Raw genomic sequence first — 26,742 nt, forward strand, 5'->3', positions numbered from 1 at the left:
TGATTTCATTTTTTCAAAAACACCATGCTGATAGAAAATATATGTTTTGGCCAGATAAAACATCATCAAATTGCGCCAAAAACATAAATTTTCCTGAGCCTCTCGACGCTTTAAGCACCCAAAATACGCAATCCAACGAACCCGGCTCAGTATCGCCAAATTGATTTCCGAGGGATTTTCAGTTCTTTGGTTCACAAAAACAACTTTTTCTTTAAATATATCAACCTTTTTTATCTGCAGTTTTTCAGGACTGAAAGCTAAAAGCTTTATGAGCGGAATTTTAAGAACTTTATTCTTTGCAGTTTCAATAAATACAAAAAAAAACTTAACTAACTTAGGTAAAATTATTTCGAAATCTTTTTTTTTTTAGTAAAATGCATAAGTAATTGAATTCTGATAGTCTCGATGCTCGTGTCATTGAAACAATAAATTGAACGAAGCATCAGTTGAAAATAGTAGTGTTCTAATTTCTTCCGTGTTTCTTGTGTTATATTTGAGACTGTCGCTTGATATCTCAAATATTGAGGCAGTAAATCTTTAGCTTCTATGAAAATGAACATTATTACCAGAAAAAAACAAATTTGTCGAGAAAATTTATCAATTGTATTCAAAGTCTGACACACTATTTTGCAAACGCTGTGTAGTCTAGATATATTTGTTTCAGTTACCAGAAACAAAGTAGAAGTACAAAGTTTGAATGATAAGAGGCGGTTGATTTGTTAAGATGAATATTATCGATTTGCAGCCCGGAGAATCCCCATCTGATTAAAGTGAACTCCAAAGAGCTGGCCACCCTAATTTATTAACAATTAATACGATACGCACGCGACTGGAGCAATTTATTGTGTTTTATTACAACTGAACATTCGCTGACTGATCTTGTTGATTATGGATGATGATGATTATCACCCATGAGTTGGTAACTTTTAATCTGACCTGGAAACTGGGCTATTCACCTTACCGAATCAATAAAACGTAGTGCTGTGCGGTTGTGTGGGTTCTATCCGTCTCGTCAGCCATTACTCGGTCCACGTCCAATATACACCACCACTGGCCGGGTTGCGTTCCGATGCTTTGCGCTACATGTGGAAAATGTTTTGATCGCAGTCTGTTTCTGCGTCGTGTGAAGAAACCATGAGTATCCAAAACAACAGCAGAAACAGAGCGGAGGGATCAAGAGAGGAGATTGCTGGAGAGAGTTTGTAGAAACGCTCAGCAGAGCGAGCCGAAGAGCGAACGAGACAGTTTGGAGAATACCTTTGGCTTGTACAATAATTTCTGGCTTAGTAGTTTGCCGTGAGTGTATCATTGTGGATGGAGGTGGTTTTTCACGCGGGCTGAGTTTAATACGCGATTGATATCACTGGAATTGTATTGTTTATGGACATCAAAATAATGAAACTGTTTTCGAGCAATATAGCGTTTTTTCGGGGTTTTAATTCTTTTAAAAGTGCATATGTTTGCCTCTAACGGGCAGATTTTTGTGAGTTACATCTGAATTAAAAGAAAAAATAGTGTTATCTGTAAGTTTCGTTTAGCGGTTTTGTACATTTACACCCTTCTTTACATGTTTACATTCGACCCGCTGGCAGAAATGGAATCGTTAATAGTATTTTTGTTTCGATTAGCGAAGGAATCTTGAAAGTAAAAGCACCGAGAACGCGGTTTGGAAACTCGCTGTACATTATGTGAAAATAGAATGCCACAGTTGGTGTGTATCGTATTGCAGCCCATATACACTAACCTATTCGAGCTAGTAATAATCTTAATAATGTATTCATGACAAACGCCAATCGTAAGCATATGTTTTGTGTCGGTTGACTTGTCCAATCCGCGCCATAAGTCGCTAATTTGCATTCGCTCCTACTTAGCACGGAATTCTGTGCACGATCGTGTTCTTCGTGTGCGGTTTGAGTTTTTTTTTCTCGTCTTCGCATTATATCGTCAAAAGGCAATGATTGTGTGAATATAAAAATTGTAGTCTAATTGCTATGAAAATAAAATTTCGAGACAATTCCAATTCATACAATACGTGAATATGCATCTGTATTTGAGTAAATGAAATGGAAATGGTATCCATCTGTATACTATTTGCGTCGGCTGCATTTACCAAAATTAACAACGAACATTAGGTATATCGCGATTTATTTATAAAAGTTGAAACACGCATTCAAATATTGCGATATCTGAGCAAGCTAGTAAAATAAGCAAATCTGGTGCGATGTAGGAATCGATTAACAGGTGGCCTCGGATCGGTTGTAAACAATGTGTGTAACTGTCAGTTGCGTGACGTTGGAATAGCTCATTTTAAGCAAAACGTTCTGTGGTAAATGAGTATAGTGCATTGACTCGACAGACAGACAAGACATTAAAAAATGTTGTTTTTCCAGCAAACACTGAAAGGCCGAAGGTAAATTACAACAAATGATCGCATAACAAGAGAAGAAAATCAGTGGTAAAGAAAGGAGAAGGTTACCGAAGAAAAAAAAAAAATAACATAAAAGAAGGCTCGTGCAAAGTGAAGAGAAGCAAAGCTTCACGTTTCGGAGAGCGCCTCACTGAGTGGTTGGAGGAAAATATGAATGTTATTATTTTTATGTGCTGAGCGCTGGAGAGCAGCTCTCCGTTGTCGGATGTTGTTAGCGATCGTTGAAGAAATTCGTGAAAGCGAAAGACGCAGAGAAACTGCGGGTGCGCAGTGGAATGTGTAGCGGGATCACTCAGTGCCTGGTTTTCATTTCTGCCTTATTGGTGATGATGCTTGTATTCCATACCTATTTGGAATGGAAATGATGTAAAGGAAATAATCATAAGTGGCAGCGTAAATACATTGCGAGTGTTGTTCCTGCACTGACAGCTGTTTGCAAAACGGTTAAGCGAGAATTCGTTTCAATTAAATTCAAAACAAGCGGGATTATCCGATGATATCAAGTTGGACGTATGTTGAGCATAACTTGAGCTGTACGGAAGGGTCACGTATCTAACCAGGACTTGATAAAAACTGCATTCACAATGGAGATTAAAATGCTACCGAGGGTGATAGTTTTGTTCGTTACCTGCTGCGGAAGTGTATGGAGCGCATCTGATTTTTCGGCACTGCGCACGTGTGAACCTATTAAAATTGAACTATGTCGTGGAATTGGCTACAATGAGACCTCACTGCCAAACTTGGTTGGACATGAGCTGCAATCCGATGCAGATTTCACACTACAGACGTTCTCGCCTCTGATTCAGTACGGCTGTAGTAAACAGTTGAAATTTTTCCTCTGTGCTGCATACGTGCCAATGTGCACACCTAAGGTTCCAGTTCCGATTGGACCATGTAGAGGTCTATGTCTCACCGTCAAGACCCTGTGTCATCCAATTTTGCAGGGTTTTGGATTTCCATGGCCCTCGGCACTTGATTGTAATAGATTCCCGGAGGAGAACAATCACGAGCACATGTGCATGCAAGGTCCGGGCGAACCGACGGATGTTGTGATGATATCCAAGAACGATAGACCTACGTGCCAAGGTTTGATCAAGTCGCATTTATTCGTTCGATTGAACCGATCAGGTCGCTGTGCACCTTTATGCGAAGCGGATATTATGTTTGAGCAGAACGAAAAACATTTCGCTGAAGTTTGGCTGACGTCTTGGAGTGTGGCCGCCCTCTTCACAGCTATTGTAGCGACATTGTGTTTGATTCTCGCCACCAAACGATGGGATAAGATTCTGATGCCCCTGGTTATCAGTCATTGCTTGGTCACGGTGGGCTGGGCTGTTCGCTGGCTAGCCGGACGCAATGCAACTGCTTGCGGTTACGATACACAGCTTCCGGGCGTTTCGCTGCTGCTAACGGATGGCCTCATGACGGCACCATGTGCGGCCACGTTCCTGCTGCGTTACTACTTTGGCATGTCGGCAGCTGTTTGGTAAGTAATAAAATCCAACTACGTTCATTCATTACTTGTAACGATCTGCAATATGTCATCCACACGCTGTATACTTTCGGATGGCTGTTCATATTAGAGCGAACTACATTGCACAGTGCATTGCAGTGTGCGTTGGGTAATTATGCCTATTTTAGGAACTTTAGTGTGAGATACTTGAAAACGGTAATTTACTCTTTCTCTAACAACATTCGAAGCGTATTGCTCGAAACATACGGAATCATTCTCTGTTAGCTATGCATCATACAGTCACGGAATATGTTATGATATTATTCAGGTTTTTTTCGGCAGGTGGCTTGTTGATGATAATGTTGAAACAAATCCGACTGGATATGATCCTAACCTTTACAAACGAAGCCTCATCAAACCTCATTGCAAATACCTACATTAATATAAAAAAAGTCAATGTTGACTTTTAATAACTTAGATTAATTTGATGTCTCAAAGGTAAAGGTTTCTCGAAAAGTATGAAACAGCCCTCTTTCTTTTACAAATTGTTAACCTACTTTTAGAACTTAATAAAAACTGACCTTCTAAAGAAAACATGCTGTTTAAGGCAACAGTACCGTACAGTTTCTCCGTATTTTTATTACACTCCTCGTCCTCATCCTCCCTCCTAGCTCAAAATCTCAATCTCACATGAAAAAAACGTAGCCTTACATTACCCCAGCCCTCACTGCAAAGCTGTGTGTGATGTTTTAGAGTATATATTTTCTGAAAAAAAAAATCATTCGTTTAGGAAAAAATATTTTGTCGGCCGCCTTGCGAGATTGTTAATATGCTCGACATTTCGTTTATTTTTTTCAACTATTTTTTTTCAAGTTCAAACTTACCTAAGAATAAATTTACCCGTTTATTTCTCTGTGTCGCTTTTTCATCTCGAAAAAAAAAATTTAGAAATATCCATCTTTTTTTAAGCCACTGATGAGAGGACTCATTTAAAGCATTCTTAAGCCAAAAACATTCATTGGTGAATTTGTGATCGTAGTTTCGGCTGAGAATTTGCTCTAATAACTTTGAGAATCGTATGTTTACGTCATTAAAAATCCTTCTCCTTCCCGATGCGAGTGTCCTACAAGTCGGGATAGTTCATTTATTTATTCATTTATTCGTTGATGATTCGTCATCATGCCAACTCGCACTGTCTGTTGTTATTTTGGGCCATTAAAATTTGATGTGCTGGGCGCACAAGATAGCAGACTAATGTACCTGTGCCATCGATCTTATTAAAAATTGTCCGAGTCCAATGTTTCTCAATGCTATAAAATAGCGGTGAGCGAGACGTAGAGAATCAAATTAGAAACACAGTCGATTGTTTATGTTATCATTTTGCAGTTCAAACACTCATACTGCAGTTCCGGAATCATAATTAAAGTATAATTTCTCCATTTAACATTACTTTAAAATGGATACAATAAATTTAAAAAAAATATTGCGAAATAAAGCGAAACATGTTGAGAACCTTAAGAACTACCTTGCCGATGAGTTTTCTCAATGATGGAGCAGGTAAAGAAACTCAAAAAAGCAATCTTCGTTGGAACCTAATATACAGTGATATTTCTTTAGATTTAAGACAGTTATTGTGATTGCCGATGTAACTCATAATGGCGATCTTATTCAAAAAGAATTAATCATTTGTTACACACTAGCTTGTTCAGGATTGAACTTGTGATTAACCCTGTAATGCGTAAGGATGTTTTAGAACAGCATAGCGAAAAACATTTTAAAACACACGATTATCACAACTAGGTTTCATCGTGCTCATTCAAGGGATAAAAGTTATATTTAGTCGCCAAAAAAAGCTAGACTCACTGTTTTACTCTCCCTGATTATATATTCATGGTGGTTAGTTTTTTTTTTCAAAATAAATTTCCATTGATCAGCCTCTTTGGCCACCAACATCGATCGTTAGCTGATTTTGTTTGCCCGCATTTATAATCATAATCCCTGGGGAGGGTGTAAAAAATGGCGGATTGGAGAAAAAGTCATCAAACTGATACCGTAAGATATCCATTTATCGATTGAGATCCATACTTATTGTATAATTCAGTTTTACTTATTGGCAATAATGTAGTAAACAACCAGTTTTTTACTGGAAATTTGTTTTCCTCAACGCTTAAAAGACACTTTACGGTTTTTGGCTCTTGGCTTGAAGGACGTAATTCACGGGTTGGGCTTGTGTTTAATGATTAAGCATACGATCAAAAGAAGTAAGCCGGGGGGAATGGCGACACAGCTGGATGTTGATTCCGAACGGTTTCGGCCACTACGTCGTTAGTTTGCCATTCAAATTTATTTTATTTTGATTAGGCTTGACTCACTGCTAACGCAGGTACTGTGGTATAATTCGTTTGATTCTTGGTAAACATTCTGTTTAAGAAATTGATGCCAGAAATGCAGTATTGAGGTAAGAAATTGATAATTGATAGGACTTTGTTCAGAGCATTTGAAATTATTGACAAATATGTTCCCTTATTCTTACTAACTAAACATAGATTTTTTCATTCACCTAGTATTAAATTTACTATTCATAAATTACATAATGTGCGTAGGGGTTGTCTCTAACTAGCTTGATAAACAGTTCCTCTGTAGAGTCCTTTATATTTTTTAAATTTCCTACATCAGAACACAGGCAGCGTAACACGATACGCGAACCCAAAGTAGCTTTCGGGCCGTCGGCTTTCATATTCATTCCGTTCCTGTCTGTCGGAATTCTAATAGCATATATTAAAATAAATAAACTTCCACTCCTTTTCTTTTGGGCCGTTCATTCCAACTTGTAATCTGATATCTTTCGTAACGACGACGGCGAAGACGGCGTCGACACGACAATGTAACACTCAATGCTGCCCGGCATGGTTGCGATTGCGACTGACTAGGCTTTGAACCTGCTGCCAAGTGTGACAATATGTGCGATCGAACCGCTTTCGGTGCACTTCTAGGGCTGTGCTCCGCCAGCGTGTTTGGCCGTTTAGGAACTATCGAATTAAACATAAAATTCACTGCATTATTCCCGGGTAGGAGTGACTAATAACCAAGGACAAAGTTCTTGACTTGCCACTGCTCTAACGGTAAATGTGTCTTCGCGGTCAGTGGGATGTCTGCACAATCAGTGGGTGTACCGCTGGGATTGCTGCAGCACTCATTCAGTGAGCTCCAAAGGACTTGCCGCTTGGGTTGTATAAAAGAAAGCGTTTTGTCTCAAGATGGGGAAAAGCAGGGTTGGTATTACCCTCCAATATGTGGAAAGAACAGAGTGAATATTTATCGCTCACTTCTTGCCCAGCTCTCGCAGCACTCATGCGTGTAGCAATTTTTTGCTCCAAACTTCATTATTTTGCTTTGTGCTGTGTTTCTGTCGCTCGTAGAACAATCAATACACTTGCTGCTCACACCACAGCCGAGCAAAACAAGAGTGGTGGATCACTCTAGTGAGAATACACAGAAATCGCAGTACCCACTGCTGAGATTATTTGAATAGCATTCAAAAAGCAAACATGCGTGACGGGCGATTGGATCTATTTTTTTCAAATTGGAGATTCGAAGCAAACAACGCTATCTACTTTCCTACCTAGATGCCTCTTTATTTGATATATGCTTAATAGACACACAGTAAAAGCACTGCAGTGAGCTCTGGTGTGTATTAATTGTGTTTTTTTTCAAGCTACTCAGATACACACGATTTGCTGCTCTTTTCAAGCAAGTGCGTCGCTTTACCCATCAGTGTGAGAACAGTTGTTCTCGCTGTGAAAGATATTCTCCTACAGGCTAGGGATTCCCTAAGGAGAAAGAATCAAGCCAGAGGGAGAATGACGTTGTTTGACCCGTCGAAGTATTATCATTGCAACCCAACCATCGGAAGCCTGTATTCTATCCATCTACACACAAAACTTCAGTTTTAATTAACCAATGTTACTACTCATTCCACACATTTTTTGCTCTAATTTCGCTAATCCAAACGACATCCAACGGCCGATCCATAATCTTCAGCTCGAAATGTGTGCTACAGAATGCTGATGATCGCAGCACCACTGGTAGCATTGAATATTTTGTTGGCCGCACATAAAATTTGCTCTCCGCTGTTTCTCTCAAAATATTATGCAGTGTACGATGGTGCCTGTTGCTGCCGTATGCAAAATAAAACCGAACCGATTCCATAATCTTCACGTGTGCAGGACAACAACAGAACGAACAGAACGCTGATGATCGCACCAACGGTAGTTTTGAATATTTTTCTTGGCCGCGCATAATAAAATTTGCTCTCCGCTGTGCCCTCCATTAGCAGTGCCAGCAAAATATCCTGCAGCGAACTATGATAACTGTTGCTGCCGTATGCAAAATAAAGGTAAAATGCTCCGCAGTGCCTGGAAGTTGACTCGTATGCAGCTCTCGTTCCACAATGTCGCGTACCTTCAACAGCTTCACTGCACTCGCTTTTGTGTAACAAACTAAACTGAAGCTGAATTTTCTACACGCAGTCTTTTGTATCGAGTTGAGAGTAGATTTTTGCCATTAGAGCGTGGCCACGCAGCTTAGAGAAAGACAAACAAACCAAAACACTTTGTTGAGTCAAAATATGTAGGCAGTGGAATTTATTTCGTCCATGTTATTGTTATCTGTGCTCGGGAAGCAAGCCAATAACGAGGGAAATGTATGGGAAAGCTTGACCTTGGAACTTTTCACCTTTTTCCACCATTAAGCAGTAAAGCAACAATGTTGAACATTATATCAAACAATTGTTACACATTTTATCTATCCACCGACATATAAATGACTAAGATGCATTAAGTCGTTCGCTTGCTATATTCGTTTGAAATCTGACGCAACATTTACCAGTTTCATTTTCAATTTCACAAAGTGTAATCTAGTATAGAAAACAAAGACGTAGTCCTGGGTCAAAATTTACAATTCTTGTTGGGTAATTTATGGTAATCATATTTATGAGATAAACTTTCAATCACCATCAACAGCAGAATTACAGTTTTTCCTCGATTGCACACGAATAGAAATGTACGAACAAGCAGCTGCAGTACGAATAGAAGTGTACCGCTGAAACGTACGAACAGAAGAGTACCGCTGCAATCATAGACGACGAGAGACCTGTGGTTCTTTACTCCATTGATACTGTTGCTTTTACTGGCATGTTTTCTTTCATGACATCAGTTTTTCTTAGGTTGCTTTTAAGCAGGTTAAGAAATTGTTCAAGAATGGGGATTGTTTCAAACTTTCGGAAAACTTTTACCATCGAGATATCATTTTAGTCTAAGCTCATGGAAGCAAAAATAAATTGACCTATTGGGACGGGGAGATTCTGTCAATTTTCATATCGATATCGATACAGAGAATAACACGGGGTGCGGATGGTGTCCATTCACGTCGTCTGTGCTAGGAATGCTCGCATGTAATTGGCTCATTATTAGTGTAAATTTGTCATTGAAACTTTTGATCTAACAACATATTGGTTATTGTTATCCATCATGTGGTTATGCTGTTATTAACGTTTGAAATCTGACGCAACATTTGGCAGTTTCATTTCCAATTTTACAGAATGCATCTCAGTATAGTAAACAAAGACGTAGTCCCACGTCAAAAACTTTTGAGTTTTGAAAAATACATTTACTGTCGAAACTCGTGACTTTATAAACGATGAATTCACACCAAATCAATACGACTTTCATTCACCGTTAATCAACAATTTATCATTGAAAATGCCATTATCATTTCGGTTTTAGGCTAGACAAAAATGCATTAAGTGATTCGATTCGAGTTGTAAAGAGCAAAATGGCTACGTAACGAAAATAAACTGAGAGAAGTCAAAGGGAAAAGAATGAACTTTTTTTCCATTGTTCTTCTACCCAGACGGAACTGTTGTAGGATGAGTTTCTACTCCCTCAATTGTTTGTATCACCCAGTTTTACGACCTAGTTTTTTTTAATATCACAGATTATACGAGAAAGATGATTACACTGATTATTCTAACTGTCATTTTATTTTCTGTCAGCAGCTTGGGCTCGAATCAAACTGTTTAATAAACAAGCGGTCTCGGGTATGACAAATTGGTTTTAGCGGTAACGGTGCAGCCTGCAAATTACATTTATAAATACCTTTTCAAGACGTTGCGCATTAATAGATGAGTTTATGAAAGTCATTCATAAAAACTCAATTTACATGCCTGCGCCATGTTTATTTCATTCATATGCTAATTTGAGCAATTTATCATTCTGGTGTTAAGTTAAACCGGACCGTGACCGTGATATTTTTGTCATTTCGAGAAAAACGAATTTGAAGTGTACTACAGTTACTCTATGAATTCTGAAGCATTCAATATTTCTGCGCAACATGGCACTAGAATTACGTAGAAGTATTGGAAACTTCAAAACCCAACAAATATTCATGAGATGATCCTTTCTAAAATATTACGCAACGGATTTAATGTAGCACATGAATCTTGATCGGCAAATGTTGACACTATTTTGGTTTTCTTGATAATACTGTTTACTTACAGTTTACTGAAATGAATCCATCGTGACTCTATGAAATTATTGTTTTGTTCTCTTTAAAGGTTTTTCTAGAGAAATTAGCAAAGAAATAGTCTCTATGCACGCCATATAAATTTTATTTCAGTGGTCATACGGTTTCTAAATATTTTTAGTAAATAAGTCCTAAAGACTTTTGGTTCTGCAAGTGCCCCGATTATATGCTTTTTAGAATCAACGCAAGAGTGGGAAAAGTAGGGAGATATTTAGTATTTGTCATAAAAATAAAGTTTTTTACCGTGATGAGTTGTAGGCATTTAATATTAGTATTTGTTTTATTTGTGTTAATGATTAATTACAGCGCTTCACTATTTATTATTACTATAATAGACTACATCATCCGAAGAAGTGGATTCAAATAAAGCTGCGAGATATATATCAGCAGATTCGTCGAACTTTACCCTTCATTTCAATCCTGGTTTGTTCCACTGATTTCTTGTTAGCATTAGATGTCTTGCTTAGTGCATTCGCTGGGAATGACGTTGTACACTCTCGACGATACACTGCTAGTTATTGTGGGGCAGATCAATTTAAAGTGTGCCTTATACTTACGGGAAGGAAGAAAAGCCACGATCGATGCAAACGATTGTTACTCGAAAAGAAACCCATCACGTTAGGTCTGCTTTGCAGCACTCAATAGGGCATGGCACGGCAAATGAATCTCTTTAACGTTGCCGCGGGCTGATGTTCGCTGATTAGCGATAGGGTGAAGGTGCTAATCGTTGACAGAGTGATGGCTATTGAGTTTCACTATGGAATCGTTTTCAATTTTCTTCACATTGGCTTCATAGCGTGACGAAGAGGTGGGGGGGGGGGGGGGGGTCAAGAAAAAATCACTACAAGAGGAAATCGTCGGTAAATGTGGGATTCGACCGTTCGCCCAATCAACAAAAGGGTGGAATCTGGCGCAAAGTTAGAAGAAAAGGCATAAACGAGAGTTTTATAAATATGATGGAAATCAATCAAATATGTAAATATATAATTTTGCATTCTGCGAGCACGATGCGGCGGGAACAAAAGACGCGCCATAAGATGCGATGCGCTTTGTGTTCTTCGAGCATGGCACTGCCTGTCCGCATAAATTGATCGGAAAGTTCGATTTCCGAAGAAAATGCGGCCTCGTTTACTGGTTACTGTACTGCGAGTGCGGAATGGTGGACGCCACCAGTGTGGACAATCGACAGCACCGTGGTTATTGTGGTTCGGAAAGCGAAAAGTTGTTGCATTAGCACGATGGACGCATTCCCGTTCTTCTTTCGCGAATGCTGCACATTTGCCAGTGGTAAGGAGAGACATTGAAACTGCGCTTCAATAGGAGGATAACGAGCGAGGATCAGTACACAGGAATGCCGTGTACCGAGTTCAGTACGTTCTTCCAATGATTTTGCCTCAATCGGGTGTAGACGGCAACGCACGGGAATGTATCTCCGGCATCCCGAAACCGACTGTAGTTAGCGGATTTAAATTATGTTTTCCTCGTTCCCACTGTGGCCTTTCTTTGTTCTCTAAAGGCTTGCTCAGTGCATTGAACATTATACGCTGATGATTTATGGAAACTGAAATTACGCTCTTGTTTTCGCGCTGAAAGAGATCGATTGTTGTATTGATGCAACACTTCGTTGTTTTCCGGGGCAGAGCGAAGAAACGTACATCAGACAATAATTGGTATTATGCAAGGGAGACGTGGCATACATACATAACTTTTTCGAAGTTTTAGCTTATAAAATATGTTCATGTCATTGATTGTGAAAGTAAAAAAAAAAGAGAATAAACTAAGATATATGGCATAAAATTACTAAAAGAATCTTCAGAGTTGCATCGACAAAACTCTAAAAATTACAGTCTAAACCTTTTCATAATATGTTCCATTTTTTGTTATAATTAAAATAGTTTTAATTGTAACTTTTGTGACAGTTGATTGCAAGTTTCAACAATTTAATGAATTTAAACTGTATATTCATCGAATAGTATTTATTTGATCTGCTAAATGATAAATAGATATAGATGGACAGATGGATCTGTCCACGCGGTATTCGAATGGCCCTAAGTTGTGTCTTGGTGATTCTGGGACAAACAACGGGACATTGAAGAACGTCTTAAAAACAGACCAATCATGTTCAATACTGCACATAATGGTCAGTATATGCCGTAAATTCAAAAATAGGTTTGCACGCGATAAGTCAAGGGCAAGACGAAAGCTATTGATGGCAGTTATGTATAGTTAGCATCTTTTGTGTCGATCTTTCGCAAGTCGCCCAGTGCTGGCGGTCACCCTCATATTCACCGGCTAATGGCACACAGGAGCTGCAGTTCGACTATCCCCGAGTCGCTCGGCCAACATGGAGCAGCACCGTTCAAATTGGTATAACTGGGGTATCCCCAAAGAAGCACTTCTGCGATTTGAGTAGCTTCTTTCATTGCCTACTCGTCTACTTAACGACTTGGTAATTACTGTGGTTGTTTTCATAATGACTTCGGGGTCCGTACGAGCGTCTCGTTTGCTTTCGATCTCTCCCTCTCTGTCTCGTAACATTTTTGCATCGCACGTATCCATCTATCTTTCTTTATCCATTGTGGTCTGAGCCATCGAAAGCCGTTTTTTTTTTGATTCGCGTGAGTTTCGATGCTGATGTTGCCATAGCTGCAATGGGGATCTTGTACAGTTTCAATTCAGTTCATTCGCGAATTTTTTTGATTCGCGTGAGTTTCGATGCTGATGTTGCCATAGTTGCAATGGGGATCTTGTACAGTTTCAATTCAGTACAGCAATTTGGCGAGATCCATACACACCATATTCATCAATCTTCATGGAGAAAGAGTTGCGGGGATAATGCGGACAGCTACCAACGAGGCAAATGTTAGACTTTTACAAGGCTAAAGTGGCATCATCGCGAAATACCTGTAGCAAACGGCAGTCCGACATTGATTCCGGAAAAAATTTTCAGCTCTTGGTCGAACTTTCCACAATTGCTGTGCTGTACGTATATGTACAAGCAATTGAACACTCCGATCGTACATTGAAATCCCATTAGGCTGCAGAAAGATCTCCAAATTGGATTGCTATTTCAACAAATTATCTCCTTAATTCTGAAATGTTTGCCTGCTACGAAACGGCCAAAGCCACGGCATCAACAGGGCAAGTTGAAGAGTTCCCACTGAGTTCCCCGGGACTGCGCCCCTTCATGCATGGAAAATAAATGTGAAGAAGGCTGTAACGAGCAGTATAAACAATTGCGTTTTGGTGCTCGTTATTTCCCGGCATAATCAGGTATAGTTTATTTTTGTTTTACTCGGTCGTTCCCCGGCCGTGGGCTTTCATCTTTCTCGAAAAGCGCACCGAGGAACCACACTCTGGCGACCTGCAAACATTGGTTTTCAATTTTTGTTTCACTTCCCCCATCGACCGATCGACCGATCGAGGTTTAACAACAGACGCGCAATCATCCATAACTGCAAGCTATGAGATCAGATGAGGTGAGACGGTTATCTTCGATCCTCTAATGATGCTCTCTTTTGTATTATTTGTTCGCTTCCCGGTCTAAAATTCAGCGCTGAAGTTGCGCTTCCTACTGTTGTTGGGTGTGTAACACCGGGCGCGTGTGCAGAAGAGGCTGCGGGGAGGGGCGGAAAGTTTTTAATTCGAGAATATACAACTTTCCGATCACTGTTTATCAGGAAGTCTTCAATTACGATGCGTAGCGTAGCATAAACATGCTGTGCAGTTGAGCTCGTTTGGAATAATGCCAGTTGGACTTCACTGCTGTACAGATTTTGATTGATTCAAGTAGTTCGGCTTTTGATAATCATAAAATGCTGTTAACTAATTCCAACTTTATTATTATATACATATATGATAAAAAATGATTTTTTGGAGGTGACCTACTTCTGACTTTTTTAGCATAATAATATTTGAGGGATGAAAGATAGTCTGCGTCAATTTAACTCCTCGCTTTAGAATTCTGGTATTTGTTATGTATCGATGTGTCACCGTAATGATCACTTATTATTAAATTTTTAACAAGAACTTGCATTTTTAATGATTTTAAATTTCTACATCAATTTGACGCCAAACAAAATTATCTTTCCAGGGTCAAAAACCGCGAGAAATTGTAAATACATTCAATTAGACCAAAATTTGATGCTTCAATTAGACCAAAATTTGATGCTAATGCGTTGCAGTATTTATGAAAATAAATGTCAATTTCGTAAAATCTGTAAATCTGTACTTGTGCATGAAAAATCTGTATATCTGTATATACAGATTCGTTAATAACATTGCTTTGGCCCAAAATCTTTAAAATACAGATAAATCTGTATATTTGGCATCCCTGTTAATAATTTTGCCGGTGCTCATCCGCCATACGTGCTACGTGGCCAGCCCACTGTAACCTGCCGTGTTTCACCAGCTCGACAAGATCAGCATGTTTGTATATTTCGTGCAGCTCGTGATTCGTGCAGCTCGTGAGCCTCCTTCCACGTCCACGATTCATGTCCGTAGAGCGCCACCGGGAGGATCAGAGTCGGTAGACTGCGGGATCAAAGCTGGCTACGCAATCCGTATTAAACCCCATTCGCTGCCGCAATCCGTCTCTTCACCTCGCGGCTCACCACGTTGTCTTATGTCACGAGAGTACCAAGATAAACAAATTCGTCTTCGAAAGTAAAGGCCTCCTCAACTGCTCTGCGGGTAACACCAATTATATCAATGTATTTCGCAAAGCCTAGAAGCATGTGGGTCTACGTGATGATGGTGCCGCTCCTCTGCACACTTGCCCTTCGTATTGAACCCTCTTAAGCTATGGTGAACAGCAAGATTGAGTGCCCGTCACCATCTAACGTCACAAACGCGTCCGAAAATTCGCCCGCTATCCTGACGCATGATGTGAAACCGTCAAACATCGCACGTAACAGTATAATTAGTTTTGTTGGAAAACCATGTTCAAGCATTATTTGCTACAGCTCGTTGCGTTTCACTGTGTCCGTTCTCCCCAATTTCTATCCTGTTCCTCTCGACGACTCTTCTACCTTCCTTACCGTTCAACACCACTTCAAAATGTTGCTTCCAACGCCTGGCTACCTAGGCTCGGTTCTTCTCTTCCGTCACCTTCCGTCTTGGTTCACCAATCCGTCTATCAACTTTCCGAGTATACTCCACAGCAACTCCTTCCGCTGATAACCTCTGGATGTCCAGACGTATCTTCCTCGCCGACCTCGATTTAAATACGTTGGGCAACCGGGCGCGAATCTTGCCTACCACGAGGTAGTGATCCGAGTCGATGTTTGTCCCTCGAAGAGACCGCACATCTATGACGTCTGAAAAAGGCCGGCTATCGATCAGCACGTGGTCGATCTGAGAGCAGGCCTCTCAATTGGGGTGTCTCCAGGTGTGCTTCCGAATGTTCAGACGTGCAAAATGGGTACTACACACTGTAAGCCTAAGTAACTAATCTTGAAGAAACAAAAAAAAATAAGAATTTGTCAAACAAAACAAAATTCAAATGTTTTCTACAATGTACCTATATTTTTCTCTAAGGAGAAAATTATTGTTTGCAACTATGCTAAAGGTGCTATACCACTCAAACTAACCGTTCTGGCCTTGATTGTTTTCTTTTTTTTTAAATAACCAGATCAGATAACCAATAACGTGTAGAAGAATAGAAATAGTTCTTTGAGATGAACAATTTAATTTATTTAATTTGTTTGTTTTGTTGAAAAAAAGTTCAAGTTGTTGAAAAAAAAAAATATTTCTAGTATCTAAACGGTTTGTCGTTCCGGTATAGTATTTTAAGTAAACTAGAAGATAGCAATTTTGTCTTTAAAAAAATACTGTAGAGAAATAAAAAAAGGTGTGCTCTTCACTTCTCAGTGTTAAAAGTTTCATCTAGATACGTGATGTATGAAAGTTGAGAACCCAACGTGGTCCGCTCCAAAATTCGCAAAAACACATAAATTCGACAAATCTACTGTATGCAAACGTTTCCGAGAACGGCTGACCGTGCCTCGGAGGAATCAGTAAGCGTCGTAGTAGAATATCCGATAGGCAGCTGAGCTGGAAGCTATTAGGGGCAATCAAGGTAAACCAAGGACTCTCGGATTGGGATATCGCCAAAAAATATGGTACTGACAGTAGTACAGCCTGGAGGATTCGTCTATGAGGATTAGGGTGGGGATAAAAGACCGATTTTCCAGAACCAAGTTTTTCTGGTTTCTTTTGGGGCCCCAAACAACCCTAAACTTACCGGAAGTCGATTGGTTTTGTCTCTGTTTGGCGCATTGCATTTCAAATTTGTGTGGAAGTTTATATGAGAAAACCTGCTTTTTGCATTTACCTTTCTAGAGAGCTCAATAATGTTCTAATAATGCACTACATTATGTTAATATAGTAACAACTTTGTAGAAGACGCTGAAGAGCTAGGATGTCCCTAAAGAAAAGATATAGCTGTTCAAAGTTTAGTATGTCGATTTAAAAGCAGAAAATCTTGTTTTCTGCCAACATTACCAATGTACCGGCGTCATTAGGATTCCCATCAGAAGTAACCTGTCGTAACGAGTTTCTACACTCAGCTGGATCAAACAAACAAATTTAGTTCTATATTCTAGTCGCAGGTAGAATCTACAACGTGTTTCAGAGGTTACTTCTGATGGAAATCGGACTGACGCCGGTACACTGGCAGTGTTGGCAGAAAAAATGATTTGAAACATAAATTTTGACATAATCGACTTTGAACAGCTCTAGTATTTTATGGCACACCCAAGCTCTTTAGTGCCTTCGGTTAAGTTGTTAGGCATTGAAAAACCTACCAGTTGAAGTCATGAAACCTATGGTTTGGGCCATTTTGAGCTCTTTAGAATGGAAAATGCAAAAAAGTTGGTTTTTCCATACAAATCTTCATATAAATTTGAAATGCAATGCGCCAAGCGGAGACAAAACCAATTTGATGCGAACTGTGTTTCGAATTTTGTTTCTGGTCATTGCGGCCAACGAACAACTATGAAAGGTTTTGTTTTCGACTCGTTACTGTTCACGAGCTCATAATTGCCTGTTCTGACCTACACGCCACATTTATCGATGTCTGATACAGGGTACACCATAATTATTGCAACAAAACTGCAAAGTCGGGTCTATATTTGTTGGGCCCAGAAAACGAATAACAACCAAACCTGAACCCTCATGTAAGACGGTGCCCCGGCTCACACCAAGAGGACCGTTCTGGTGCAAGTCCAACTTTTCCTCTGTCACCACCTAGGATGAGTGGCCTCCAAGCTTGCCAGATCTCAACGTGATGGACTTTTCGATTTGGGAGATAAAAACACACAAGTTTGGACGAGTTGAAGAAGTATTTGCTCAATTTGTTGGAAGGAAATTCCTCAAAATGACATTCGCTCTGCCGTCGAGTCTTATCCAAAGCGTCTCCGAGCTGTCATCAAAGCTAAAGAAGAACACATTGACAGAGTTGCTCTTTTTTCCGATTGTTTTTATTTACTAAATTAATTTTATTTCAAAAGTTTTCTCTTGCTTGCAAGAACAAGGTTAACGGTCCTCTGTTTCTTGTAGCAATAATAATGGCGCACCCTGTACTGTGAGTACTCTCAGTGTAATAACATTTTAAAAATAACTAAATATTGTTAAAAATGCTGCTATTTGATTCCAGTCACAAATATTATTTTGATATTATATCATACGACGCAAATACTGGATGAAAAAAGATTTAAAAATAATAATAAACAAGATTAAAGATTAGGCATAAAGTACAACAAAAACACTGTAGAAAATAATGTCCATTTATCACACGTTCACTTTACCTATAAGCATTTTCAAAATCTAACCGAATGCTTAAACCATTGCGCGCATGGGCTACCAATAATCAGCGCTACTAAGTGATGTAAAAGCTGTCGATAGAAGTATGCACAGTTCTCAGTTAGTCAGCGTCAGTTTGAAGTGCCACTTGATGTGCCTTAGCGATCATGCCGCTTGCTTCTCAGTATTCCGACATCTCTTTCGTTGTTAACGGTCCAATCAAGCTATGAAAAACTAGCCCTGCGTTCAGACTATACACCCCTTAGCAGTGGGCACCTGCTTTAGCTGATGATCCAAGAGCCTATCGAACGGTTCAAGATCTGTGTAAGGTATTGAGTATTGAGGCTTCCTACACACAATAACAGCATCAGCGCATGGACCAACTTGCTGAACAGAAATCTTGTTTAATCATTTTCTCTCTTTTACCATCTCCAAAAAGAGTGCACGGCTATTGACTTTGGTCTGTTATGCTTGTGGCAGAGACGATGCAGAAATCCTGTAGTACCACGTGCTCGAATATATGTAGAGGGCTTCAACTACTAGAGCTAGGTTATCTAAACTATTTGTGCCTTGTGCACATACCGCTAGTAAAGCTAAGAAGGGCTCAAAAACGGTCTGGATGTTTGCCTAATTGTGTAAACATGTTTCCGGTGTTCGACCCTGATGGGTTGAAAGAAAGGCCAGCCTCTGTCGAGTAGACCACACAGCAGTCCTCTTTCTTTAAATTTGAGTTTTTATTTGAACAGCTACGCCAAAGACTAATGAGGTATTTTCAGCTGATACGTGGACATCGTCCTAAATTTATGATTATAATAGGGGTCTTCACATCGAGCTCGTATACGAATACCCAGCCGTAAACTGTGTATCTTCCATTACTCGTCAATGGAGGTGAGTATTTTTACGGCTGGGTATTTGTTTACGAGCTCGACATGAATACCCATAGTTTAAATTCTCACTGAAGGAGGGCCATTGCAACTCGATTATTTTCCGCAGGTTTTATACATAATTGGTACTGCTAGCTCCGGCGATTACTTCGTAGAGACGATCTATAAACAGTGCGGGGAACTGTTCGGTGCGAATAAATGACGAAGTTGAATGAACGAGAATTGCTGAGCCTGGTGGTGGCCACGCATGAAATCTTCTCTCCCGCTCTTTGCCGCCATCCCGGCCGGCCTCAGATTGCGATTCGGAGTCCGTCCTCCCAAAAGAACAACTTTGTGCCTCTCCTTCAGGCAATAAATTGCTCCCCGATAGGGCTATAAATTTTAATTAATGAAAATAAATGCTGAATAAAATCTACAAAATAAAGCGATTAAGATTTTGAACGATTTGAACGAGTTACCTCGCCTCGCCGCGCCAAGCGGGTGTCTCTGGTGGAGCCGATCGTGCGATGGTTTTGCCATCGATAATCTGACCATCAGAGCTGAATCGGTCGAAGGGGCTGGGCAGATGGCGGTGGGCTGGTGAATAACAGCACTAACAACAACAACAACAATGCCGACAGAACAACCAAACGCGTTTGATTTGATTTGAATAAAAACTGATCAATAAATCGAATCATTGCTTTTCCCCTCGTTCTCGTCGCGTTTGCTACTTTCGGAGGCCTGAATCATTATACGCCAAAGCCAAACCAAGTTCGGTTCAAATTGGATGGCCCCACTTTGTCCATGCTTCTTTAGTTTGGCGTTTGGTCCTTCATACTCTGATCTGTTCAATAAAGTCTCTTTCAGTTGGATCATTCGTGCCACAACGGGCAACGTTTGCCAGCTTTCTATGTTCGATTCGTTTATAAAAACAAAAATCGAATAGAAAAACGCTCACTCAGCTTCGGTTTTTTCCCTTTGCTATTTTTATCTGATTTGAAGATGCCGCTAAAAAAGTGACCATACCCATGCACTATTTGACCGGTGTGCTTTCTGATGGCCAAGTCAAAGCGGCTGCTGCAATCAAGCGCCAATTACTTTGTAGCCGCGGAAAAGGCCGAAGAAAAAAGTTTCACTCAGGTAAATGAGATTGGAGGTTAAAAAGAAAACGGGAAAAAGTTGCATACACTCGGAGTCCAAGAACCTCGTGATGACGACGAAGAGCGCCAGATCGTTTGCGCTTCGCCGTGTGGTGCTCCAAGTGCGAGGCATAGTTGTCCGGAGACGCCCTCTGGCGTCGTTAGTAAGGGTCGTTATCTGTTCGATTGAGGGGCAATGGAAGGCGTATTATTATAGGGTGGTCATTTTCGTGAGACAGCCAAGCTGAGCGCAGAAGAATTGCTCTAAACTGTTTAATTTCTCGAACAAGGCTCCTGCCGATTTTGCGCCCAATGACCCAATGGACCAACGAAATGATCCGACGGATGGAGGTATTCTGTCTGACGCCTGGAGGTTTTACGTACACTGAACATTATTCACAGTACGGAGATTATTACTAATGCGAATTTTCAGTACGCTTTACTTTTTTTAAATTCATGTCGAAAATGCAGATTTAAACTTAATTTGAATGAAACTCCGCTGTTTCGAGGGTTATAATATTATTTACGGATGTTCAGACTAATTTATTGTTGAGAAAATCATTGTATGGTACAATATCACCCCGGCTTACGGTAGTTGTAATAATCAGCAAATAGCTGGACTTATGAACAAAGTTTATTAATGATTTTTTTTAGAATTTTGCATAAAATCTAAATTCAACTGTTTATAAAAAGAGTAATTTAATCATACTAAAAAATGTAAAAATTGTAATTGGAAATTGGTTCAGTTTTTTATTGAATATGCAACTAAGTTCTCGCTGTTTTATTAATTAAAAATAAAACTTAATTTGGAAAACAGCATGCAATCTCTTGAAAATTAATTGACGGGTAACTCATAACACCGAAGCAAGTTGTTCCTGTGTTTAGCATAGATTGGAACAATCCCTCCAATTGAGCATCTTTGAAGGTTTTAGGCTCATCCTCACGGAGAAAGTCGTCAACATCGAAATTGTTGTCTGTAATGCGATGGTACTAACCACGGCACGTTGTTTTACTTATAGCATAATCCCGGAAACTTCTTGCAACACTTGATTCGCTTCAGCCGCGGAAGTTGAAGTTCTCATCAACCAATGTGTCTCCTCATTGCGCACATTGTGAAATGTATAACGTAAGATTTGTACAATGAATATATTGATAAATATTGGAATTAGGGTGATCAATAAGTTCGAATACAACTTTTCATCGTTGTATCGGTGTGTACCATGTGCATTAGAGTGGCCATATTTTATATGGCCGTTTTTGAAACTACCGATCTTAAAGAGCGCCGGGCTGAAAAAGTTTCCTTTTGACCTCTACAATAAGCCACTAAAATTTGAAATTGATCGGAGTTTATTTAATGGACCCACAAAGCGCTCATATTTTAGAATTCGATTTACACGAAAACTGTACCGAATTTTTCCTTATTTTAACATATATCTCTCGATAAACGTATTTAAATACACTTGTATTAAAAAGAAAAAAAAAAAAAAAAAACAGTAATATAATCATCCTAATTTAAGTTTAAAATAATCTATTACTTTTGGTGTTTGTTTAAAAGTTCGGATTTTGAATGAGGTGGGTATTTTTTTGGTATGAATCAACAACGTGCAATACAAATTAAAGTTCGTCTTCACTATGTGTTGAAACACGGTTAGAATTTTTCGTAAATTTAACACCTTGTTCTGTGGCGTCGTTTATAGCGAATGATTTTTGACAGAAGTTTGCTATTTTTCGATATTTTTCTATTCGGCTGAGTCACAATCAAGAAAATCAATATTAACCCTCTATTGCCCAGTGCCGCCACTAGGCGGTCTTCAGTCGAACCTCTAAAAAGCTTCAATAAGAACTTAAAAAATGTTTATGAGGCTCAATAGTGATTTTTTCGAAGTCCGTCTAAAAATTAATTTGGGTACTAAAGGGTTAAGTTTAAAACAAAAGCATTGGTTTTGTATAAAACGAGATGGAATAAATTACATACTAATAACTGTTCAGAATTTGAATGCTTGCGACATCAGCTTTTTAAGGACCATTCGCTTTTCATCACCTGATCATTTTTTGTTTAATTTCAAGCGGGAAATCAAGCCAATACAACTTATTCTGGGTTTAAATACCACAAGTGATTTTTCATCTTTTCAGTTACAGCGTCTGAAACGACTATTAATTTCGGCATATGCGAAAGAATCACGTAGAAAATTTATAACTTGATTAATACATTGGATAGTATTCGTACATCCGAAAAACACCTGAATATGAAGTTTGACTATAAAAAGGAACATGTCTCGAATGCAATTTATGATCAAAGCAAATATTTTTTCAGGCGAAAATGTTTTTTGCCATGAATTTTGCGTGTGATAAGTTAAAAAGGGTCCCTTCACAACCAAAAAATGTGAATGCTAACTCCAAGAGCTCTTCATAATCGCCGCGAACTTGATTGCAAAAAATTGCTTGATTTGATTGCAATCTTTATCGAACAATTTCGAACGAACTTTGGGATCATTGAAGCTGTGAATGAGTTGATTGGCTGTGAATGAGTTGATTGGCTGTGAATAAGTTGATTTCGATTGATGCTCTTGTGTTACAGTTGAAGAAAGGTGTTTTTCCGATGCTTTTGCCCTGTAATAGGGTAATCGCTCCTATATTCATCTCATCACGCCTTTTTTTATCAATTTATCGTCAAATTTTACCATATTTTCAACGTAAAACTTTCAACCAGACAGAATCGAAAAGCAAATAGATTTACTTTCAAAAATTGTAGAAATTTGACGGTAAATTGGACAAATGTGAGAAATAAGATAAATATAGGTGCACCTAGCTGTTGAGACAAATAATGGAGCGATTATCCTACATTTTTTATAAAAGTTCATAGATATGAAGAGAACAAAAACTATTGGTTAGTTTTCGAATCTTTTCCGAAACATTCCAATCCACTAGCATTTTATGAACTTCTTGGGCGATTTTTTTTTGCCGGAGCTTGAATCAATTTGAAGCGCGCCCAAGAACTTTGCTGTTCCATCGTAACTCAACATCGATCAACATGAGATCTACCGACTATATTTGATAAAATTTACCATCCTAGCGAATTTAGATCACTAGTGCTGAACGAATAATAATAATAATACTAAAACTAACATTGAATGTATACAAAAAGTTCTTAATAATTTTGCTTCAATCCGGTTGTGACGGTTCACTTCACGCAGTTGCTGCAATGAAGTACGATTAAGGATATAATAACTGAATGGCAGCTGTCCCTAATGATATGGTTTTATAATTAAAGAGTATTTCGACGCAAAATATACAACTATTTTAGGGAACAAAGGCAAAAACTTCAAAAAGAGATAAAAAACAGCCGTTCTCATGAGAATCTATTTTTTAAATATAAGCGCTTTGTGTGTCCATTAAATGAACTCGGATCAACTTCAAATTTTCATGGCTTATTTTTGGAGTAAAAAGGAAACGTTTTCCGCCCGGCGCTCATCGAAATGGCATGATGTTACAAAAATGGTCACTCTAATGAGCATTCTAAGTATTGATATTAGCATCAGCTTCAGCTTCATATATAGGCTAACCGAAGCGCACGGTGTCGACTTGCTGTCATTTGTTGTTTGTTTACCGCGCACGATAAAGGAGTATCGCGACGTCGAAGTAAAGTACTTTCGCGGTACGCAGGTCAGGAGTTCGTGTTTTCTGATGAGAAGCTCTTTGATTTGCAACAGCCGGAAAATGTCCAAAATGTTCGGTTGTGGGTGCCGACGTCGCCCAGAATTCCCCCGTCCGCCCACTTACGCCCACACGGCGGATATCGCCCAAGCGTGGTGTCGGGAGAATTTGACTGATTCTCTCGATAAGGTTTTGTGGCCTTCCAGTTCCCCGGACCTTAATCCCTTGATCTTTTATGTATGGTCGTAAATGCTGGCTAAGAAGAGCGAACATACAATGAACCTTTTGGACCAGTTTAAGATGCTCATTTCAAAGTTCTGGGACGATATGCTGATGAACCAGGTACGTACCGTATGCGATATTAAAGGTTGCCTCAATCAAATTCGTCTCAGAAAAGAATATCTTGTACACTCGATTCTTTTATTTTGCACGGGGGATGCGTTCAAGAGAATCCGGTGTGTTTTCATTTCATAACACATTTTTGAAGTGTAAAAGAACCTATTGAATTATGATGCTTCGGTAAGTTTTGGCTTCGGGTGAACAATCTGTATTAGGGCGCTAAAAAAATCCGTGGTTAATTTTCGTGAGTCTATCAATATAAACGTCTTGTCCCTGACACTGCTTCTTCGGTAGCAACGTTTTGAAAAACATTACCATTACTAGTACAAATCATCATGACCATACCAACACCGGTTGATATTTCATAAGTGTAATGATTCTCAACCGCCGAATATGTTGAAACTAGGCTAGAGCATCGATTGTGTTATGGTCAACACACATTCATTATTCAGGTTTGAAATTTAATCAAATTTTGCACTAATTTCGCACAATATTGATGTGGTTTCGCACCATCCCACTTTTGCGCGTTTTTCGCGTTAGTTTTGGTCAACGATACCTGTAAGCACTAGGCCACCGACATGATATTATTATAATATTAGGAGTATTTTTCTGAGAAAACTATTCTTGCTAAATATTACCGCCCATTCCGCGTCGAAGACTCGACAGAAACGAACGTGCTAAGTAGTCGTTTCATCATGATTCGATCTGCGTGTACAGATAATGGTACGGTCTTTCCGAGTGGTGTGCTGTGTAATCTGTGTTGAAGGCCAACTATTGTGGGGCTGTGTCGCTGCAAAAAGTTTATCTCCACTCAAGACCAGCTCGCTACTGAGTGGCGGTGTTGCTGCGTGTGGCTGTAATCTGGTGATCGTTCTGTCGAAGACACTAGAGCATCGTTGGGAGTACGCAAAGAAGAAGAAAGGGATGTGTTTCTAGTCGGAGCTAGTTCGCTAACTTAAGCGTAATGGATGTATATCCCTTACCCCCCGATTCTCCGTTCCCGAACCTGCCCGACCCTGTCTCCCCTGATCAATCTTCTTTTGTCCCTGTTTCAGTTACACCTCGCCCCAGGCATCCAGACGGAGACGGACAGAGATCGAAATCGTTAAATATTTTGCGAATTTCGAGAGACTTCACGTGACGTTACAAGGCCGTGTTCAAGCTTCGGAAAATGACTGCGGTGCGACACTATACTGACAACTCTCTTTTTACTCTAACAGCCTTATGAAAGCTATTCATGAGAGTTCACATACAGCTAAATCTCACTCGAAAATACAAAGCTGTCTTGTCTTGCCCACGACAGCTCATTCTTGCGCATGTATTTTGTTCATTTGGACCTTACAGACTAGTTTGTTCATTTTGAGGATGTATTGTTGCGCTGTTGATAGACTCCTGACCGACTGCGGCTATCATCGATGATATTGGACTCGCACTCCTTCGTTTCTCTTTTTTCTTAGGATGGTGCAATAATGGATACGAAGTAAACCGTTCCATATATGCTCCCATTGTTGATATTATTCCCCACGTGAGAGATAACGAGTTTCGCGCTTTCATTATAGCACCGGCCTTACTTTCGTGAATCAAAATCACCTGACATCCAGCTCGGAATAATGCCGAAGAATGTCGGGTCTTAAATACTGTCATTAGCGACAGCTTAGAAGAACCAACAGACATAAGGAGATGGAAAATAACAACCCGTTTGGCATTGCATGTGTGTGCTATCGTCAGTGGCTGTCGGACTGTGTACCGAATGTATAGGAAGCTGCACAGCACAGTAGGGTGTCCCAAAAAAAAATCGATGTTAAAAAAGTCGAGGTGCTCAGCCCTAAATTGAAAGATAATGTTATTTATAGCATTCTTGTAGAACATTTCGACTTTCTGAAAAATCGTTTTCAGGTTGCCCAAACGTGATTCATGAAAAAATTACTTCTTCAAGCTACAAACCCACTCTTTTGCACTTTTTTCAATTCTGTTCGATTCCTACATTTTTCCATATATTTTTTTTATTTTTGTGGGGTTGTTTTTTGAATATTTTGCATGGTTCAGTTCATTATTGCATTTAGTTTTCTGACTCCCAGAGCCCATTAAACAACACAGAAAAATTATTTTTTTTAATAATTTTTAGATAAAACCCTTCAAAACACAAGAACTGAAATTTTCATTGTGAAGCGGGATTGACGACGAAAATTTACATGAAAAAAGATACTTGATATTTTATCGGAGAGCTGTGATATTGGCATTTTTATATATAATGGAAAACTACGCATTTTAACAAATATGTTAAATAACTGTTTTATTTTGAGAGATAGAAAATAACAATGTTCAGGAAACAAATGCGTTTTTAGATGGTTAATAACTTAGTAGAAGGTTTAAAAATTCGGGAAAATCTGCGAAAAAAGTTAGAACGAAAATTGTGATTTTTAGTGCCTTCTAATAGAAAACTCAATGTTGCTCGTAATATGTAAGAGACAGAAACATGAT

The 26,742-nt window shown here is 39.3% G+C and overlaps 1 protein-coding gene across 4 annotated transcripts in view; it reads left to right on the forward strand.

Moving 5' to 3' along the window:
* Window positions 1-1,265: 1,265 nt before the first annotated feature.
* LOC129732577 (frizzled-4) overlaps window positions 1,266-26,742 on the forward strand; it is a 90,561-nt gene continuing 65,084 nt past the window's right edge. Inside the window, exons 1-2 of one of the 4 annotated variants that reach the window (XM_055693568.1) lie at window positions 1,266-1,523; window positions 2,283-3,914. In XM_055693568.1, coding sequence (XP_055549543.1) covers window positions 3,013-3,914 — 902 coding nt within the window. In that variant the 5' untranslated portion in view covers window positions 1,266-1,523; window positions 2,283-3,012. The remainder of the gene's footprint in view (window positions 1,524-2,282; window positions 3,915-26,742) is intronic. The other 3 variants (XM_055693569.1, XM_055693567.1, XM_055693570.1) reach the window with 3 other exon arrangements.

The sequence above is a fragment of the Wyeomyia smithii genome, chromosome 3 (assembly GCF_029784165.1).
Source record: "Wyeomyia smithii strain HCP4-BCI-WySm-NY-G18 chromosome 3, ASM2978416v1, whole genome shotgun sequence".
Classification (NCBI taxonomy): Eukaryota; Metazoa; Arthropoda; class Insecta; order Diptera; family Culicidae; genus Wyeomyia; species Wyeomyia smithii.